A 16,242-nucleotide genomic window follows, 5' to 3' on the forward strand; every position below is an offset into this window, starting at 1 on the left:
CACCTTTTTATTTTTTTGTTTTTGTTTTTAATTTAAAAAAAACACTTTGAAGTCAAGCTCTGTTATTAGAGGTGATGTGCCAGCCATGGGTAGATGCCAACAACAAGACTTTATTTTGACTGCTGTCTCATGAGGAAAGCTGGCAGCTGGGGAGCACAGGGAGGCATGTCCAGAAGAAGGTGAAGAACTCAGCCAGACTGCTTTCAACAGCCTCTTTGATGCTGGGTGGCTGAGAACACAGAGTGGGGCTTTCTGTGTGCACTGTGACAAAACATCCTTTAATGATTGTCTTCTGGGTCACCCTGGGCTACAGGGACCCCATCCAGAGCAGGAGAGCAGGTTTGCATGGAATAGATCCCCCACAATCCTGGGGGTGGGAAAGATCTCCAAAATCATCGAGTCCAAGTTTCACCCAACAGACAAGTCCAGGGATAGGGGCTCCACCACCTCCCTGGGCAGCCCCTTCCTCTGTTTTTACTTGAACATTTTTCACTTCTGGAAAACACACCAGTGTGGGTTGCATGGATGAGGATACTTCTACTACCATGAAATTCCATTTTTTTTTCTGCTGGAGGAGGAAAATAAACAACTTTGCTTTAGCCTCTAATTTGGAGCCATCACTGATCACCCACGCAAGAGACAACCACATTTTCTGTCTAAATCAAGAAACAGTTCTCTGTTCAGGGGGGAAAAAAAACCTGCAAATGAGACTTGTACAGGTTGAGAGGACAGTTAGTGCTCTGCAGTCACGGTGTGAGAAAGGGGAAAAAAAATCCCACATTCATCATGATAGCCCATACTTTATTTTCATGCAAAAATAAATAATTCCCTCAGGATCAGGATGCAGCACTACCCCTGCCCAAGGGGCTGGAAGGGGATGATCTTCAAGTTCCTTCCAACCCAGACCATTCTGATTCTTTTCCTTCACAGGGACAAGGAAAACAAAGGCTGAAGGACAAGGGAAAATAAATCTGCATGTGTATAGGGCAGACCAGGGGCACAACACACACTATCCCTCTCAACTCCTCCCCTTTAGAAAGGGACATTCCCAAAAAACCCCAAGCAACAACACCAAAAGCAACAGCAAGACAGTTTGATAGAAAGACCAAGAGGCTTAGGGCCAGCATGTTTAATATCTGCATTTTTTACTTTTTAAATGTGTGGAAATGTTTCTGTATTTCCTGCTGCTCTGGAAGGTGGAGGGATGAAGAGGAGGATGATGGAGACAGAGGGTAGGAACAGTTCAAGCTAAAGTTGTCTTCCCACCTCTGTTTTTCCATCTCTTCCCCCACCACTTTACACACTCTTTCACACCACAGAAGTGCCACTTTTCCTTCAGAGGCACAACACCAAGGTGTTAACTTGAATTTCTATCCAGAGAGAGTGGTTGCATGCACCTAGCTCAGCTCCAGCCCATCCTCCTGTATTTTCTCCAATGAGCCCTAAGCCTGGCTGGATATTTTTGGTTTTTTGGGGTTACTTTTTTCATCTTGCAGCTGGATGGATAAGGACTGAACCAACAAACAAGAAAGGAACTCCTCTGAAACTTTCCAGATCAAAAAGCACCCACAAAGTTTTCTTTTCAAGAGGTTTTAATGAAGAGTCATATTTTTAAACCTCTCACACTGTACAACACATTTAACTGTACATCAAGCTCAGATAAAAAATAAAGCTTTCTTACAAAGTACATTTTTCCAGTGATTTTTTTTCCTTTTTTTTTTTTTTTTGCAGTAAAAATAGCTGCTACATAAAACTCTCCTGATCTTCGAAAAGGAGTCACAGTTTTTCCAAAAATAGAATTCATATTTTAATCATACAGAATAAACTGCAGGAAGAGACAAGTGAACTGAAAAAATAAGGCTTGTATATAAATTTGTTTTTAAAAGTACATGCATAGAAGTTGAAAAACATATGCCATTTATAAAGAAAAAAAAAAGTAATTTTACCAATATTAATATTTTCATTTTTCAGTTACAGAAGAAACCACAAACAGGCCCTTTTATGTCCCAGAATACAACATTAGTTTCCTGTAAAAATGCCAAAATGCACAAAGAATTGCCAGCTTCAGTCTTGGCAAAATCCTGAGCCCGGCCTCCCTCCCTGCCCCCCCAAATGCATGCACACTGAGCATAGAACTTCTGCTGTCTCTCAGGCCAATTAAATATTTGCAGAAGGTTGTATATCCTAGACAAACATGAAAAAAAAAATACCCCACATTTGATAAGTTTACATTCATCCTATTTCAAAACACACATACAATTAGTTTAATTTACACTATACAGTATCTGTTAAATAGGAACATCAGAGTTTCCAAAGGAATCACAGAATATATACAAACTGAATATTGAAATGGTATGATTTTCCTTCCCTCCTTTTAAAGGGTGGGGTGGTTTTTTTTTTGTTAACAGTTGCTGCTACATCTGGTTTTGGACACGAGAGTGTTTATGTACCTATGTAGCACATTTCTGGAGTAGTAACAATAATAATAACAATAACAAAACGTGCTTTAAAACAAAAGTAATACCAGTTCTCCTTACTGCTCATTTAAAATAAATTACTTTGCTTTTAAATAAACTGCACGAGGACGGTGGTGTTTGAAAAACATCCCAGCCAAGAGTTCTGCTGGTTTCTCACAGCCAACCTTTGGTTTCAAAGCCAACCCCATCCTTGCAGGGCAGTGTCAAAGCGCTGGGCAGGGCTGAAACGCTGAGCCCAGGAGCATCCCTGTGCCTCGGGGGTTGTGCCTCGGGGTTGTGGCCGCTCCCCCAGAGCCCTGCTGGCTCCCATCCAGCTCTCCACGGTCACAAAAAGGATGAAGGTCCCGCCTGGGGCGGCTCCCCCACCTCCCCGCGCACTGCGGCTCCCGGCCAATGTCCCCACGGTGTCCTGTCCTCACTGGTGACTCCAGAGCGGTGTCCCCAGGCAGGCTCAGTCCTCAGTGTCGGGTGTGACACCCAGCATGGCGTGCAGCTCCTCAGGGGTGTAGCCCAGCAGGTTGTGCAGGTCGCAGACGAAGCGGTACACGTAGCGCTTGCCCGACGTCTTGTGGATGATGTTCTTGTCGTAGTAATAGCGCAGCCCCCGGCTCAGCTTCTCGTAGTTCATCTTGGGCTTGTTCTTCCTCCTGCCCCAGCGCCGTGCCACCTGCCAGGGAGCAAAATGGGCCTTTACTCAACTCTTCTTCTTGAGTAAATTAAAAAAAAATCCTTTCTTGGTCAAAGCGTTTTATTTGCTTTGGATGGCTCAGCCTCACAAGAGAAGAGTTGGTGACTGTGCAACCTCACAAAGTTTTCATTTTGATATTTTCCCAATTCTGCACTGCATTAGTGTATAACTCTGAACTTCATAAAGTGTTAGAAGTTCTCCTCCCAGCTCAGTCACACAAATCCTTTTCCAGCCCCAGAACCAAGGACACGCTGCAGCTTCAGCCCCAAAAAGTGCGAACAGGGAATTGAGGAGAGAATCTGGGAGGGTGGGACTGCAGAGCCTGGAGCTGGAATTGGACAATGAACCCAATGTGGGAATGGACCAAAACTTACAAAATGTGAAAACTCCTGACCTGGGGTCCATCTTGAGTGTAGCCTTGGCCAGGCTCTTGCACTGCCCAAGGTGAATCCTTTGAGGGTTTTAAATAAATCCCCACTTTGTTACTTTAACTGTCCAGCCTCTGTTCCAGGTAGCCTCTCCAGGCATCACCTGATCCCACAAGAGACCTCAACAGCAGCTCCAGGAGAAGGTGGCTGACAGCAAAAGACACCAGTTTATAGGGGATGGGCCAAAATATGCTTAAGGAGGTCAGGTTTATGGAGAAATCACAGAATCCCAAGCTGGCAGTGCCCCACAGGGACCAAAGTCTAATTCCTGGCCTTGCACTGGACAAGCTCAAGAAACACAGAACATCCTGAGCTGGAAGGAATCACAGAATCAACCAGGCTGGAAAAGACCTTTGAGACTGAGCCCAACCTATGACCCAACAGCAGACACTGAGTGCCACATCCAGTCTTAAACACCCCCAGGGATGGTGACTCCAGCACCAGTCCAGCTCTTGGCCCTGCACAGGACAACCCCAAGAATCACAGAACCCCCTGAGCTGGAAGGATCCAACTCCTGTCCCTGCACAGACACCCCAACAATCCCACCCTGTGCTTGAGAGTTTTGTTCAAACACTCCTGGAGCTCTGGCACAATCTGCTATCTCAAAAAAACACTGCTTTGTTATCAGGCAACTCTTTACTGCAAGTTCTATGCTATGAAGTTTTTGGAGCTCATGATTTCTCTCCCCTTTTTTCTTTTTTCAAATCAAAAAGTTTCACTGGGCTTTTTATCACATCTCTTAATACAGTAATTTTCCTACTGTAAACAGTATCAGAAAATGAAAATGCATCACTTCTGATGAGTGAAGTTCCCAAAATACTTCAAAAGCAGCACTACAGTATTTGATGTGCAGCTAAACACACATTTATATCCAAGACTGGGCCCACAGATGTCAGATCAGACCCCAAAATCTTTGTTTTCACCCCAATTAGCCACATACCTCATCTGGGTCAGCAAGTTTAAATTCCCATCCATCTCCTGTCCAGCTAATGAAGGACTGACAGGACTTGTCAGTCAGTAACTCCAGAAGGAATTGCCACAGCTGGATAGGTCCACTGCCTGTTGGGAAAGAGGAGACACAAAAAAAACACAAATTAATACCTCTGCCAGCTCTAACCACAAGCAACATACATGAGCAGACTCATATCACAGACCTGGTAATTAATCTGATTTATCTTTTTTAGAGATCAGAAAGAAACCTGAGGTTTTACTCTATGGCTCAAATCTGCTGTTATCCATGTAAAAATGAAGCCAGGTTTTTCATGGAAACAGAAAATTTATAAAAGTTATGTCTTTCCCTCTCATATGGATCCTTTAACCCTCACTCCTCCCACCTCCCCAACAGCTGCTTTTTGAGCTCCAGGGTCTTTGAGCTCCTGAAGTCATTGGCTTGGCAAACATCCTACAGGCAAAAACTATTTCAGCAAGGACTACAGTAACAAGGCCCTAACAACACCTGTGGGAATTTCCAAATCTGTGAGATTTTGTCCAAGCTCCCCTCTTTTTCAAACAGATCAAAAAGCACATTTAATTTTTACTTGATCTGACCTGCCTGCCTCTTCTTGCTTTGTGTGGATAATCCCCAAGACCTTGTTTAATAATAAAAAATTGAAGTTATTTGTGACTAGTGGTCTGTGGCACACACTTGTAGTGAACGCTGATGTTACATAAATAAAAGGAGTGACCATTTTGCCTCACTACTCACCAGTAAAGCCAGCCAGGATGGCTGCTGGTATAACTGGTTTCCCTTGCTCCACAGGATCACTCCTCTCTTGAATGTAGTCTTTGAAGGACATGGTAGGTTTGTTCAGGCACAGGGACTGGCTGCAGTCATCCTCAAAGCTCTCGTAGGACGGCACACGCTGCAAATCCACCAGGGAGGATTGGCTGTTCCAGGACTGCAGCATGGAGTCTGAGCTCTCATAGCTCTCAGCACCACTGTCGCTGGATTCGTGCTCTCTCAGCTTGCCTTCATCAAACAGAACAATAAAATTAATAAAATAGAAAGTGTTGGTGGATTTCCCCCCCTCCCCCTCAATCCTGTCCATATAAATCACGGAAAGGAGGAAGAGGCATTCAGAACATGGCCTTGGCCCCGTGTTTATCGTGCAGATAACAACTCACCAGAGTTATCCATCAGCAAATTGAGATTGTTCCTTGGGAAATCTTGGTTTACTGCACAGTAGTTCACACCAACAGCATCTGCTTGGGTTTTAGGGAACAATGGGAAGTCTTGTTCTGGGTTGAGGAGATTCGGGGCCGTGGAAGTCTGACAGACGTCAGTCAGGAGATTGGGTTTGGGATAACTCAGGGGTTTAGGGTATCCAGGCATTTGCATTCCATAGGAATTCTGATCTACGTTAACAGCTGAAAAAAAGCAACCAAAGAATTAGATGATTTTTCCCTGGAGACCCTTAAACAAACTAATACACTAAATACACCAAATCAGATTCTGCAAATCCCCCTCTGTAACTTGCCAGCCACAAATGCCCATTGTTCACTCCTCAAGGAAACTACAGAAAAAACTGGGGAACTTTAAGTGGTTTTGAGCAAGGCTCTCCCCATTAAGTGGTGTAATCAGGCTGAGCTGAAGCCTGGCTGTGGCAGAATAAAACACACCATCAATCAACCAATCCCAGGGAGCCAGCACTGCATCCCACACACTTCAGCTCTAGCACACTTCCAAAGCTTTTAAAAAGGCCTAAACAGAACTCTTGCTGCTTCCCAGTTTTTGCCTCAGTTTGCTAGAGATGGGAGTGGTCATTCTGCTCCACAGATGGAGGATTTGGCATAGCAAGAGGAAATTTCATTTTCTCAAAGCCTTTGCTCTTCAAACGATTTCCGATATAAATTAGGTGACAATTGAACAATACAAGGAAAGAAGGCTGGAGCAGCTGAAGTCAAATGTTCTCCTCAAGCACAGGAACTATTCTGGTGCTTGTTGTTTTTACCCTGGAATCTGTGACATGCTTAGAATAAACTGAGAGATGCAAAATAGGAATTTTTAAAAAACACTTACTTAAGGAATTATTATTGACCCAGTGAGGAACTGATGTGAGGTGAGAGTTCTCCACATATTGATCCTGTGTTTTCTCTTGGCTGTCTGGGGAGAGAAGAAAAAATAGAAAATTTGGGTTTATAGTTTTAAAGATCTGACCTTCATGCCATGGAAAGTTTCTGACTCTTGGGAATATTTTGGGGTCACCACTCACAAAAAATTTTAGTATCACACTTATTTGTATTGCATTCTCTGTCATGATAGAAATCCCACCAAAAAAACCCAACCAACTTCCAACAGGCTTTAAAACCATCACACCAATTGAATTTTCATATAAAACTCAAAACCAACAATAACTGCAGTGTACTTTAAGGTCCAACTGTTGGTTAACTTTATACTTATGAGGTTAACTCTTTTATTTATGGGGTATTTAGTGGTCATACCCCAATTTTCATTTATTCCAGTGATCTTCCCAAATAAAACCTGCCCACAAATGTACTCAGCCTGCACACAGGGTGTCTGCAGCTATCTGCATCTGTGCTTTGCACACCAAGGATGTACTGACAGTGCTGACAATGCTCTTATTAACCAAGTTTTAAAGTTCATTTCGAGTTTTCATATGCAATAAAGCCCTTCATAGTGAAACCACTGTTGAAATCAAGTCCCATTTCTGTTTCTGTTAGGGGAGCCCTAAACCAAAAGCTTTTTCTGGCTCTCTAACTACCTTTTATCATCTGTTCCAGGTGTTCCCACAGAATATCACCCACATAGTCAGGTGCCAGTTCCAGGAAACGCTCCTTGCCCAGGTTGCACAGGTCTTGGCCGCTCATAAGAAACTGATGGAAGTTCACATTTGCCAAACTGAACTCATTGGTAGCCCATGAAAGCCACTGGCAAACTTGCTGTTCAGTCCAAAGCCAGGGATCTGCAAGACAGGAAGGATCCAGCATTTAGAGATGATCTTCCTTAGAAAGTAGTGAATTTAAAAAAAATTGTTTAGCAAAGTTACTGAGTTCTGAATGAATTCAGAATGAATGTATTCTTGAATTAAAAAAAACCAACAACCCAGTTCTCTTTTCTTTCTGCATTCACTTGCAACCAGAGATGTCCTCAGCTTGCTTGATTCTCTCTCATGCTGCCAAAGCATGAGCTCTCCATGCACCCATTTTTAACACCAGCAAGTCTGGCCTTTCCAAGGCAAGCTGTGCCAGATTCACATAGGATCCATTCTTGTATTTCCTACTGACATCATTCTTTCCTTCTCAAAGAGCCACTATTCAGCCTCCTCCTTAGCATTTAAAAAAAAAAAAAAAAAGCTTATAAATAGCAAACACTTACTATTTGGGATACCCAGCCGACACTGTTCCTTTGTGAAACCACTGAAAGTATCTTTCAGGGCCTGACTCATCACAGCCTTGCTGCATGGGGTTAACAGAGGCAATTCACAGTTGTTGGACTCTGCAAGAAAAGGGGTGGAGGGGAGGAAGGAGACACATTAACTTCAGGCCACTGAAAGGAGTGACTGGGTTTTGCTATTTGAAGAATTAAAGAATGAAAGTTGGTATTTTAAAAACAGAGATCACCATACTCTAAAATCTCTGTGCTACTCATTTGACAAGATTGCATCATTACTTAGAGCTTTGCAGCTTTGCATGCACAGATCCTTATTTACTCTCAGTAGTTACATAAAGTGCCTTTGTTGCAGGGAAACTTTATTATTTTTTTAAAGGAAATGAGACTGCTTATTCCTATTTTACTACCTATAATTTGCCCTGAGACTTCTTTGCACCTCCAGACAATCTTTATGTAATTTGAGAGCTAAGTAACTGACAGCAGGGTTGTGAAGAACCAGCTTGCACTACTCAACACTGCATTTCAGACCTTATCATATCTCATCACCCAAGCACATGGTGCAATGGATTATTCCATCATCTGGACCAAACAAGTGTGACTGGCAACAAGCTGGGGGTGAATAATGCCTCAAACCACAAAGCTGGCACCATTATGTGTCAGGGTAAATCACTGATCTATCTCACTGACTTTCACATTTACAAGAAGATTCTATTTTAAGGATAAATTCGGCTCCCACTCAGCTTTCCTTATTGGTCAATTTTTTTCCAGAAGATGCCTCATTTTATCACAGAATGGTTTGGGCTGGAAGGGACCTTAAAGCCCATCCAGTGCCATGGCAGGGACACCTCCCACTGTCCCAGCTGCTCTTGGCAGATCCCAAGTCAGTTCAGAGCTGTGCAGCTCTTCTTGCTCTCCCAGACTCTCCACAGGCTCCACTTGTGCTTAAGTTCTGATTTTACCACACCCTTGCTAGTATCTGCAAGGACCTGCTTTGCTGACCAGAGCAGCTGACTGATTAGAATCACATTAGAACAAAGGACCTGTGGTTTTCTGGGTTTGAGGGCTGGAGGTTTGTTTTTTTTCCTTCCCTAAGGGGAGATAAAAGCAGTATCAGGTAGAATATCTACATTTTATCAGGGATTTTAGACAAGGATTTGTAGGGCACTCTTGGTAAGCCTACACACACACAAACAAAATGAAAAAAAACTGGAAACAACCCCACCCTGTTTTTTAAGATATGGAATAAAGCATACTGAGATTTAATACAAGAAAATAAAAAAACCTTTCAGAATATTTGCACTTTAATTATGGTTGAGATGTTGCAAATTTAAATACACAAAACCCCCTGTTTAAAGATTTTTAAACTCTTAGCTCTGCTTAAACTCCTCCTAAGGCTTCTTCCATGGAAAATCAGTCTATTAGTCTACTGCATCCCAGTTCCTATTTCTTTTCAGTACAGAAAAGAACAACTATCCACAAAAACTCACATGAATAAAACCAAGCACATACACAGAAGTCTGTGTATTAAACCACAACTTTTTAGGGTAATCCACGTTAGTTAGACCCCAATCTGCTGAGTGAACTAAGGAGCAAAGTGAAGATTTACCATAAGAAGTGGAGTCAAATCCTGTTGGCACCTCCTGAAGCGTTTGGTCTTCACTGAGTGAGAAGAAATATCCAGCAAAAAGCGAGTTTGAGCTGTCAAAGGTGTCAAACGCCGGCTGACGCTGCAAAGGAGCAGAATAAACACAGAACCACGTCAGCATTTTGCTGGAGAGCTGTGAACTCCACTGCTAGGAAGTGTCTGGGTTTGGTTTCCTAGATCTGGAGATCATGCACAACCACTATCTTGAACGAGCCAGCTTTGAAATGGAACCACAACGAGGGCACAGCTTCTGCTACGTGAATAAAACCCACTGACAAGGCAAAGTGGGGGATGTTCTGCAGCTTACAGTAAAGCCACATCAAGATATTCTGAAGTTTTTTCCTGTAACTGAGGCTTTTAAAATGGAGAATGCACATGTGTGTATAAATATGTATTTATTTCCAGGTACAGTTTTAAATAAATCCTCGTTTCCTTAACCCTTTAAATTGATTATCTACTTGATGAGGATTTGATGGCAGATCAGTAAGTTATGGGAAAACTGCCAGTGCAAAACCTACAGTAGATTTATGAAGTAATTTCTTTTTTTCTTCTAAAGGATAAAATTCATCTGAACCACATCACTTGAAGCTCCACAGCCAGCTTTACAGGACTTGAGGAAGGATGTTGCAGCAACTTTTACACTTCTGCCTTACTGCATTTGCCAGCAACCACATTTTTAAGTCTTTCAAGTGCTCAGATGCTCAGTGAAACACTCCTACTTTCATTTTACATCAAGGGATGAACAAGACTGATAAAAACGTTCCAGATAAAAGTGGATTCTACTGATAAACCGACATTCAAGAAATATTGTTGCATTTTGAAAACCCAAGTCCTTTCAAACTTGACTTGTGCCAACTGTGTATGCCAGAAATACTGGTATGAATTTACTAAATTCCCCCCAACCACTGTAGTCTTTGGGGGGTAGAAGGAATGTGAGCAGAGGAGGAAATAACTTCAAAAACAACTTATGAAACTTGCTTGTTAGTCACAGGCAAAGCATATCTGCAATATCTTGAGGCAAAGACAGATAGAAATTGTCACTGATATTTTTTTTAAAGACACCTGAGGATAGAACATTGCTCTGGAAAGCTGCAGCTGGCTCATGGCAGCTCCTGCCCTTCAGGGAGCTGGAGACAAAGGCAACTTGTAAATGTTTATTTGGTTTAGGCAAACACTGATTTGCCAGCTTGTACCAAAGGAGTGGATTTAGCTGAGGACAAGGCAAGGATTTTTCAGGGCAGTATTCACATGCAATTCAAAAAGCAACTATGCTCCTGGAACAGCAATTTAAGATTAATTTCCCCTCACATTCCCTAACTTTTCACATCACCACAAACAATATCATGCCTCATTTAGTGGCAGAAATCTCCTGGCCAGCAGGGACAAATTGTGGCTCTCTGGTGCAGGTACTCCCCAACTCAAGTCAAAGCCAGCCCTTGGAAAAGCTCATGACTGAATAAAACAAGTTATTAACAGCTGCCAAATCTGCTGGTAAAAGATTCTTTATACATTACTAGATAAAAGCTCTGACTCATCTCTAGCACCTAAAAGAAAGGACAAGTTCTTTCAACACAATCTGGAAACTCCTGCATTTTGTGTAAATGGCTGACCCTTATCCTGAGTCACTGGAAAAAATGCTGTGGCATGTGAATGAGTAAAATCCATACCGTGCTGGTTTCAGATTTCAAAAGGGAGAAAATTAATGTGTAAGCATGTTCTTCATTTAATAGTAGTAAAAGAGGAAAAACACAATGCAGGATGAATTCTGCTCGTCCTATCACTTACACAACCACTTTGTTTGGCTTTTCAATACATGTAATTATTGCAGAACAAAATAAAATGGAATGTGAACAGCTACAGCACAGCAGAACACAAGTCTCTGACTTCATTTCATGACAACTGAACACTGAATAACTGCTTAGAGCAACCACTGTGTTAAGAGCACACAGATGTTAAGTTGGGGATCTCTTGGATTTTTTTGTGGGGAGGAAAGAAGGTTAAGAGGGGACAGAGCAGTCAGCATCCCAGAGCCTCTCTGATTGCTCAAACCATGGCCATTCCTCAAAGCTAGTGAGAGCAGAAAGGGTCTCCCTAACCTTTAACTGGTGAACTTTAATCAATGCAGTGTAAAAAATTGATACTGGGATTAAAAAGCAACTTTTGGGGAGGAGGGAAGTCCTTTAAGACTGAGCCTTGATAGCCTGCTGACCTTAGTTTGTCAATTCCTTTCAAAACAAAGTAACAGAACAGTCTACCTAAAGATAAACTTAATTATTTTTGGAGTTATTACAATGTACTTGCCTTCAATTAATAACATTGTAAGAGAACAACCAACTTTTATTCCACACAATGCTCAGGAAGGTACCAAACCTGACCAGTCCTATCAGGACAGGCCTCTGCCAGTCTCAAACTAAAGACACAAACCCTCTCCTGCTGCCCATCCTTTAACCTTTATTTTGGCACAAGTTCCACCAACACCAGCAAATCTGAGCTCAGTTCTTGTCTACCTCTTTTAAATTCTTAGGATTTAGGGAATGGAGAGAGGGAGCCTTGTTGGAAGAGAGGGTTGAGGGTGCAAGATTCCCATTTCAGTGCTGCTTTTCACATCTCTGTGGAACTCAGTGGGAATACTCTGGCAGAAGATTTCAGGGGAGCAATTAAACCTGTGTTCACATGGCTTATCCAACTCCTGTTCTAGCACTGTAGGAGCACAATAAAACAAAAGCCCTGGCTGGGAGCTGCCCCAGCTGGGTCTGGGACTCACCTTGAGCATTCCTCTGTACATGTTCGACACGGGAGCCACTTGATCCATGTTCCTGATCCCAAAGTCACTCATCTGAAAAACGAGAGGGGTCACATTAAAAACACTGCCAAAGGAGGAGGAAGCAGATGGCAACAGATGTGGAGCAGCTCTGGCAATGACATACAGGGAAAGCTTTTCCAACCTCCCAACCACACAGGGCAGTTCCCATCTTGCTTTTCAACTGGGAGAGCTTTCACAAAATCTGTGTTTGCCTGGAAATCCCACAGAGACCCCCTGCCCACCTGTCTCTGGGGTATTTTCCAACTTTTCACCCTTTATCTTAGGTAATCAGTTTTGTGTTGTTTTTGCTTACTCCATGCCCTCTCACAGGCCATGATTCACTTCAGACTCTGCCTTTCAGAGGAAGAGGAGTGACAGAGTGACACAGTGATACACCTTCACCTCCTGCATTCACCCCTTCATGAATAACCAAAGAAGCCAATTCCCAATGTCCCCAACCTCCAGCCTCCACTGCTTTACTCCAAACCACATGATCACAGGATTAACAAATTTATAAAGTACATTTATAAGTTATAATTGATAAATACCCTTTTTAAAGCACTAAAATACCCTCCTTAAAGGGCTGACAATGGGACCACTATCAATATATTCATAGCACTGAAGTCAAACCTTTATCATATTGCCTTTACTACCAGGAACAGAGTTGTGTGAGGCCCGTGTAACTTTTCTCCTATATATCACTTAAGGAGAAGAGTGATAAGATCCCTATCCCATGGTATAGATCAAACATAAGGAATAAAGCCAATTTTATGGCCATTGTTTAGGTTTATCATGATGCTGCAATTCAGGTATCAGTGGACGATACCTTATCAAGCTACATTCTTAATTTTCCTTCCCTTTTTCACAGCACTGGGCTGAATTCCCTTGCTCCACAGCAACTGCCTGAAAACATACACTTGCACTTAAATAGCCACAGAGGACACTATCAAGATTTCCACAAAACTACAACCACTTATTACCAGCCAAATCTATCACTCTCTATGTTAACACAAGGAAAAAAAAAATATAACTTTAAAATTCAGAAAAAAAATCGTAAATTAGGATCCTAACAAAATAAGCCCAGTTTGTTAAAAATGGCAACACATTCAAAAGCCGTCCATATAAACAGAGAGGAAAATAAAAACATCCAACAGCCAAAGACAAGGAACCCTTTCATCCTCTTAAATAGCTGATCACTTAAAAATAAAATTGAAAAAAAAAAAGCAAGAGTCCTTAACATGAAAGGCCTCTTTCAACTTGACTGGGCCTTATAATTGAAGCAAAATAAATCAACTGATACTGAAAAGAATATTCATTAATGTTACTCAAAAAGTGCAATCTACTGAATGATGTTTTTTACCTCAAACAGCACGTACAAATATTTGATCTAAATTACACATCTCATTGAGCAGCAAAGAATTTCACACAGCGTGAGTCTCACTCAGCAAGCATCCTAATCTGTTCATTAAATTTGCCACAGTTTAAACAACTGTTTATCCTTGCATTTGGCTGGGCTTTTTAAACAGTATATGGCAATTTTCAACACCCTTTGTTTTGCCTTTGAATTCTGGTCTGGTGTCCAGGGATAACTGGCTGAGGGATCTGAGTATTTGTGAAAATATTAGATGTATATTCTGTAAGTTGAGGTCTGATCCCTGGTTAAGAGTACAAATAAGATTCCTGGCACTTGTGTGCAATTCTGACCTCTCCACAAATCCTGTTAGGCACTTCCCCATCCACTAAAAGGGCTGGGATTCTCTCCTTCCTGTCTTTTTTTTTTTCCTTGTTGTTCCTTTAGAGATGTTTAGGGCCCTGAGACAAAAGGTTTATACCAAGTGTTGATTACACGGCATTGCTCATTAACCCAAGCCCCTGTTTTCTCCATGCTGGGTTTGTTCTGAAGGAAAGCTTTGGAAAAATGAGACACCGAGCTGTGGCTGAAAAGCACATGGAGATCCTCAGCATGTTTTGCAACACCCCAGCTTTCTTCCTCCAATCGAGTATCTCAGTCAGAGGAATTTCTATATCCTTTGCTCATCCCACATCAGCTCCCTCCCCATCTGCAGCACAAATTTCCAAAACCCTTACATAGAGATACCACAAGACACGCAGAGCTGGAAAAGCAGCGCGGATTTCCGCGGCACAGAGGGTTAAAGGTGGCTTTGGAAAGCTGCTGTTTTAAGTTCAGAAAAGCCACGACAACCCAACACTGCTGTGCCTGGGCCTCACCTCCAACTCCTCCACTAATGCTGATGACTGCGACTTGCCAGCTATAATTGGTTTAACTGGCAGGACACCTTCCTCAACACCCCCGCATAGCTGAGTGGGTGAACCAGAACAGGGTCAACAGGATCAGGCACTTATTAACTAATACTCCTGAATTCTGATCGCCTTCTTGCCAGCAGCAGCCAGGTGCCTGCGCACAGCTGGGCACAGCTGGGCAGCATCCACATGGAGCAGCGAACGCGCTGCTTTCCCCACGGATCTGATGGACCTCCTGATATTTTTATTGGGGTTTTTAGGGCTGTTTTTTAAGGGTCAGAGCGGGCAGGAGGGGATGTTATGCCTGGCTGTTGTTTTTGTTTTAGAGGTAATTTTTTCAAGGGGAAAAACCAGCTTCCTAAGGAGAGTAGGAGAGAACAGCGTGCCCCGTCCAGCCCTGAGCTCCGCCGGGAGCCTGCCCGGCTTCTCATACATGACACACGCTTCGCCCACGTAAAAAAAAAAAAAAAAAAAAAAACTTCGGTGGGCAGATCACACAGCCCAGCGTGGTTTTTTTTTTTAAAGTCCCTTTAAAGTCCTAACCAAATCCAGAGCGCGCTGCCCATTAACCCCTTCCTGCCGGGGCCGCGGCATCCCCCGGGGAACGAGCTCTCCTCAACCGCGGGGGAGCGAGGCTGAGCTGGGCTTCTGGGGGCTGTGATCGGCATCCCCGAGCAGAATCCGGGCAGCACCAGCGAGGAAGGGTCCCGGAGCACCGATGAGCCCTTTCTCCTTTTTTTTTTTCCTTTCCTTTCCTCCCCCTCCATCCTCCCCGCCGCCCCCGCCTCACCTGGCCCCCGACGCTCCCGGCCCCACACGCGGCGTCCAAGCGATCGAGGCGCCGCTGCCTCCGGGCGAGCCAAAATATCCTCGATGCGACCGCGCCGGCCAACAACAACAACAGCGCAGATCCCGGCGGAGAGTCCCGGCCAAAGGAGGGGGCACACAAGGGCCGGGATGCGGCACGGAAAGCAGCCGGGTGCCCGCGGCGTGTGGGCGCTGCCGGCCGGGCCGCGGGTGAGGGAGGCCCGCGGTGATGCCGCGCTGGTTCCGCGCTGTTCCCGAGCTGCTTTCGCTCCGGTTCCGAGCCGGCACCGCCACCCCTGGGCTCCTCTCCGTGCTGTGCCGCCTGGCCGCCCTCGCAGGCTCTCTTCAGCGGGCGGGGGGAGCGGCCGGACCCGCCTCCCTCAAGCCCGGCCCCTCCGCTTGTTGTCGTCGCTGGTACCGGCACAGGGCCGGCAATACCGAGCGCGGCTCGGCGGGGAAAACGGGGCAAAAAATAAAACCTGGTTTATGTCCTTCCGAGAGACGGATGTTGTTTTTTATTTTATTATTTAATTTTTAAATTTTTAAATTTTTTTATTTTTAATTTTTATTATTTCTTAAAATTTTATTCCCCCCCCAACACCGGTTACGCGTGAGATAATTCACGCTGGATGTTTTCCACGCTTGTTTTTTTTTTTTTGGATTTTTTTTGGTTTTTTTTTTAATTCATTCATCTCGTCGAGATGGGTGCGATTAGGAGGGTTAACCACTGAAATTCCGAGTGGAAACAGCCTGTTTGGACATCGGGAGGAATTTTTTCCCA

The 16,242-nt window shown here is 43.7% G+C and overlaps 1 protein-coding gene across 1 annotated transcript; it reads right to left on the reverse strand.

Annotated features, from left to right (window-relative positions):
* Window positions 1-1,574: 1,574 nt before the first annotated feature.
* ETS2 (ETS proto-oncogene 2, transcription factor) lies at window positions 1,575-15,780 on the reverse strand. Its single transcript, XM_033053043.2, has 10 exons — window positions 15,445-15,780; window positions 12,354-12,425; window positions 9,551-9,671; window positions 7,930-8,049; window positions 7,316-7,516; window positions 6,613-6,696; window positions 5,718-5,960; window positions 5,299-5,562; window positions 4,534-4,652; window positions 1,575-3,144 (listed from the first exon to the last, which is right to left on the reverse strand). Exons 2-10 carry the CDS (start codon window positions 12,423-12,425, stop codon window positions 2,929-2,931), a joined length of 1,440 nt encoding a protein of 479 aa, XP_032908934.1. The 5' UTR covers window positions 15,445-15,780; the 3' UTR covers window positions 1,575-2,928.
* Window positions 15,781-16,242: the final 462 nt, after the last annotated feature.

This window comes from Catharus ustulatus, chromosome 2, assembly GCF_009819885.2.
Source record: "Catharus ustulatus isolate bCatUst1 chromosome 2, bCatUst1.pri.v2, whole genome shotgun sequence".
Classification (NCBI taxonomy): Eukaryota; Metazoa; Chordata; class Aves; order Passeriformes; family Turdidae; genus Catharus; species Catharus ustulatus.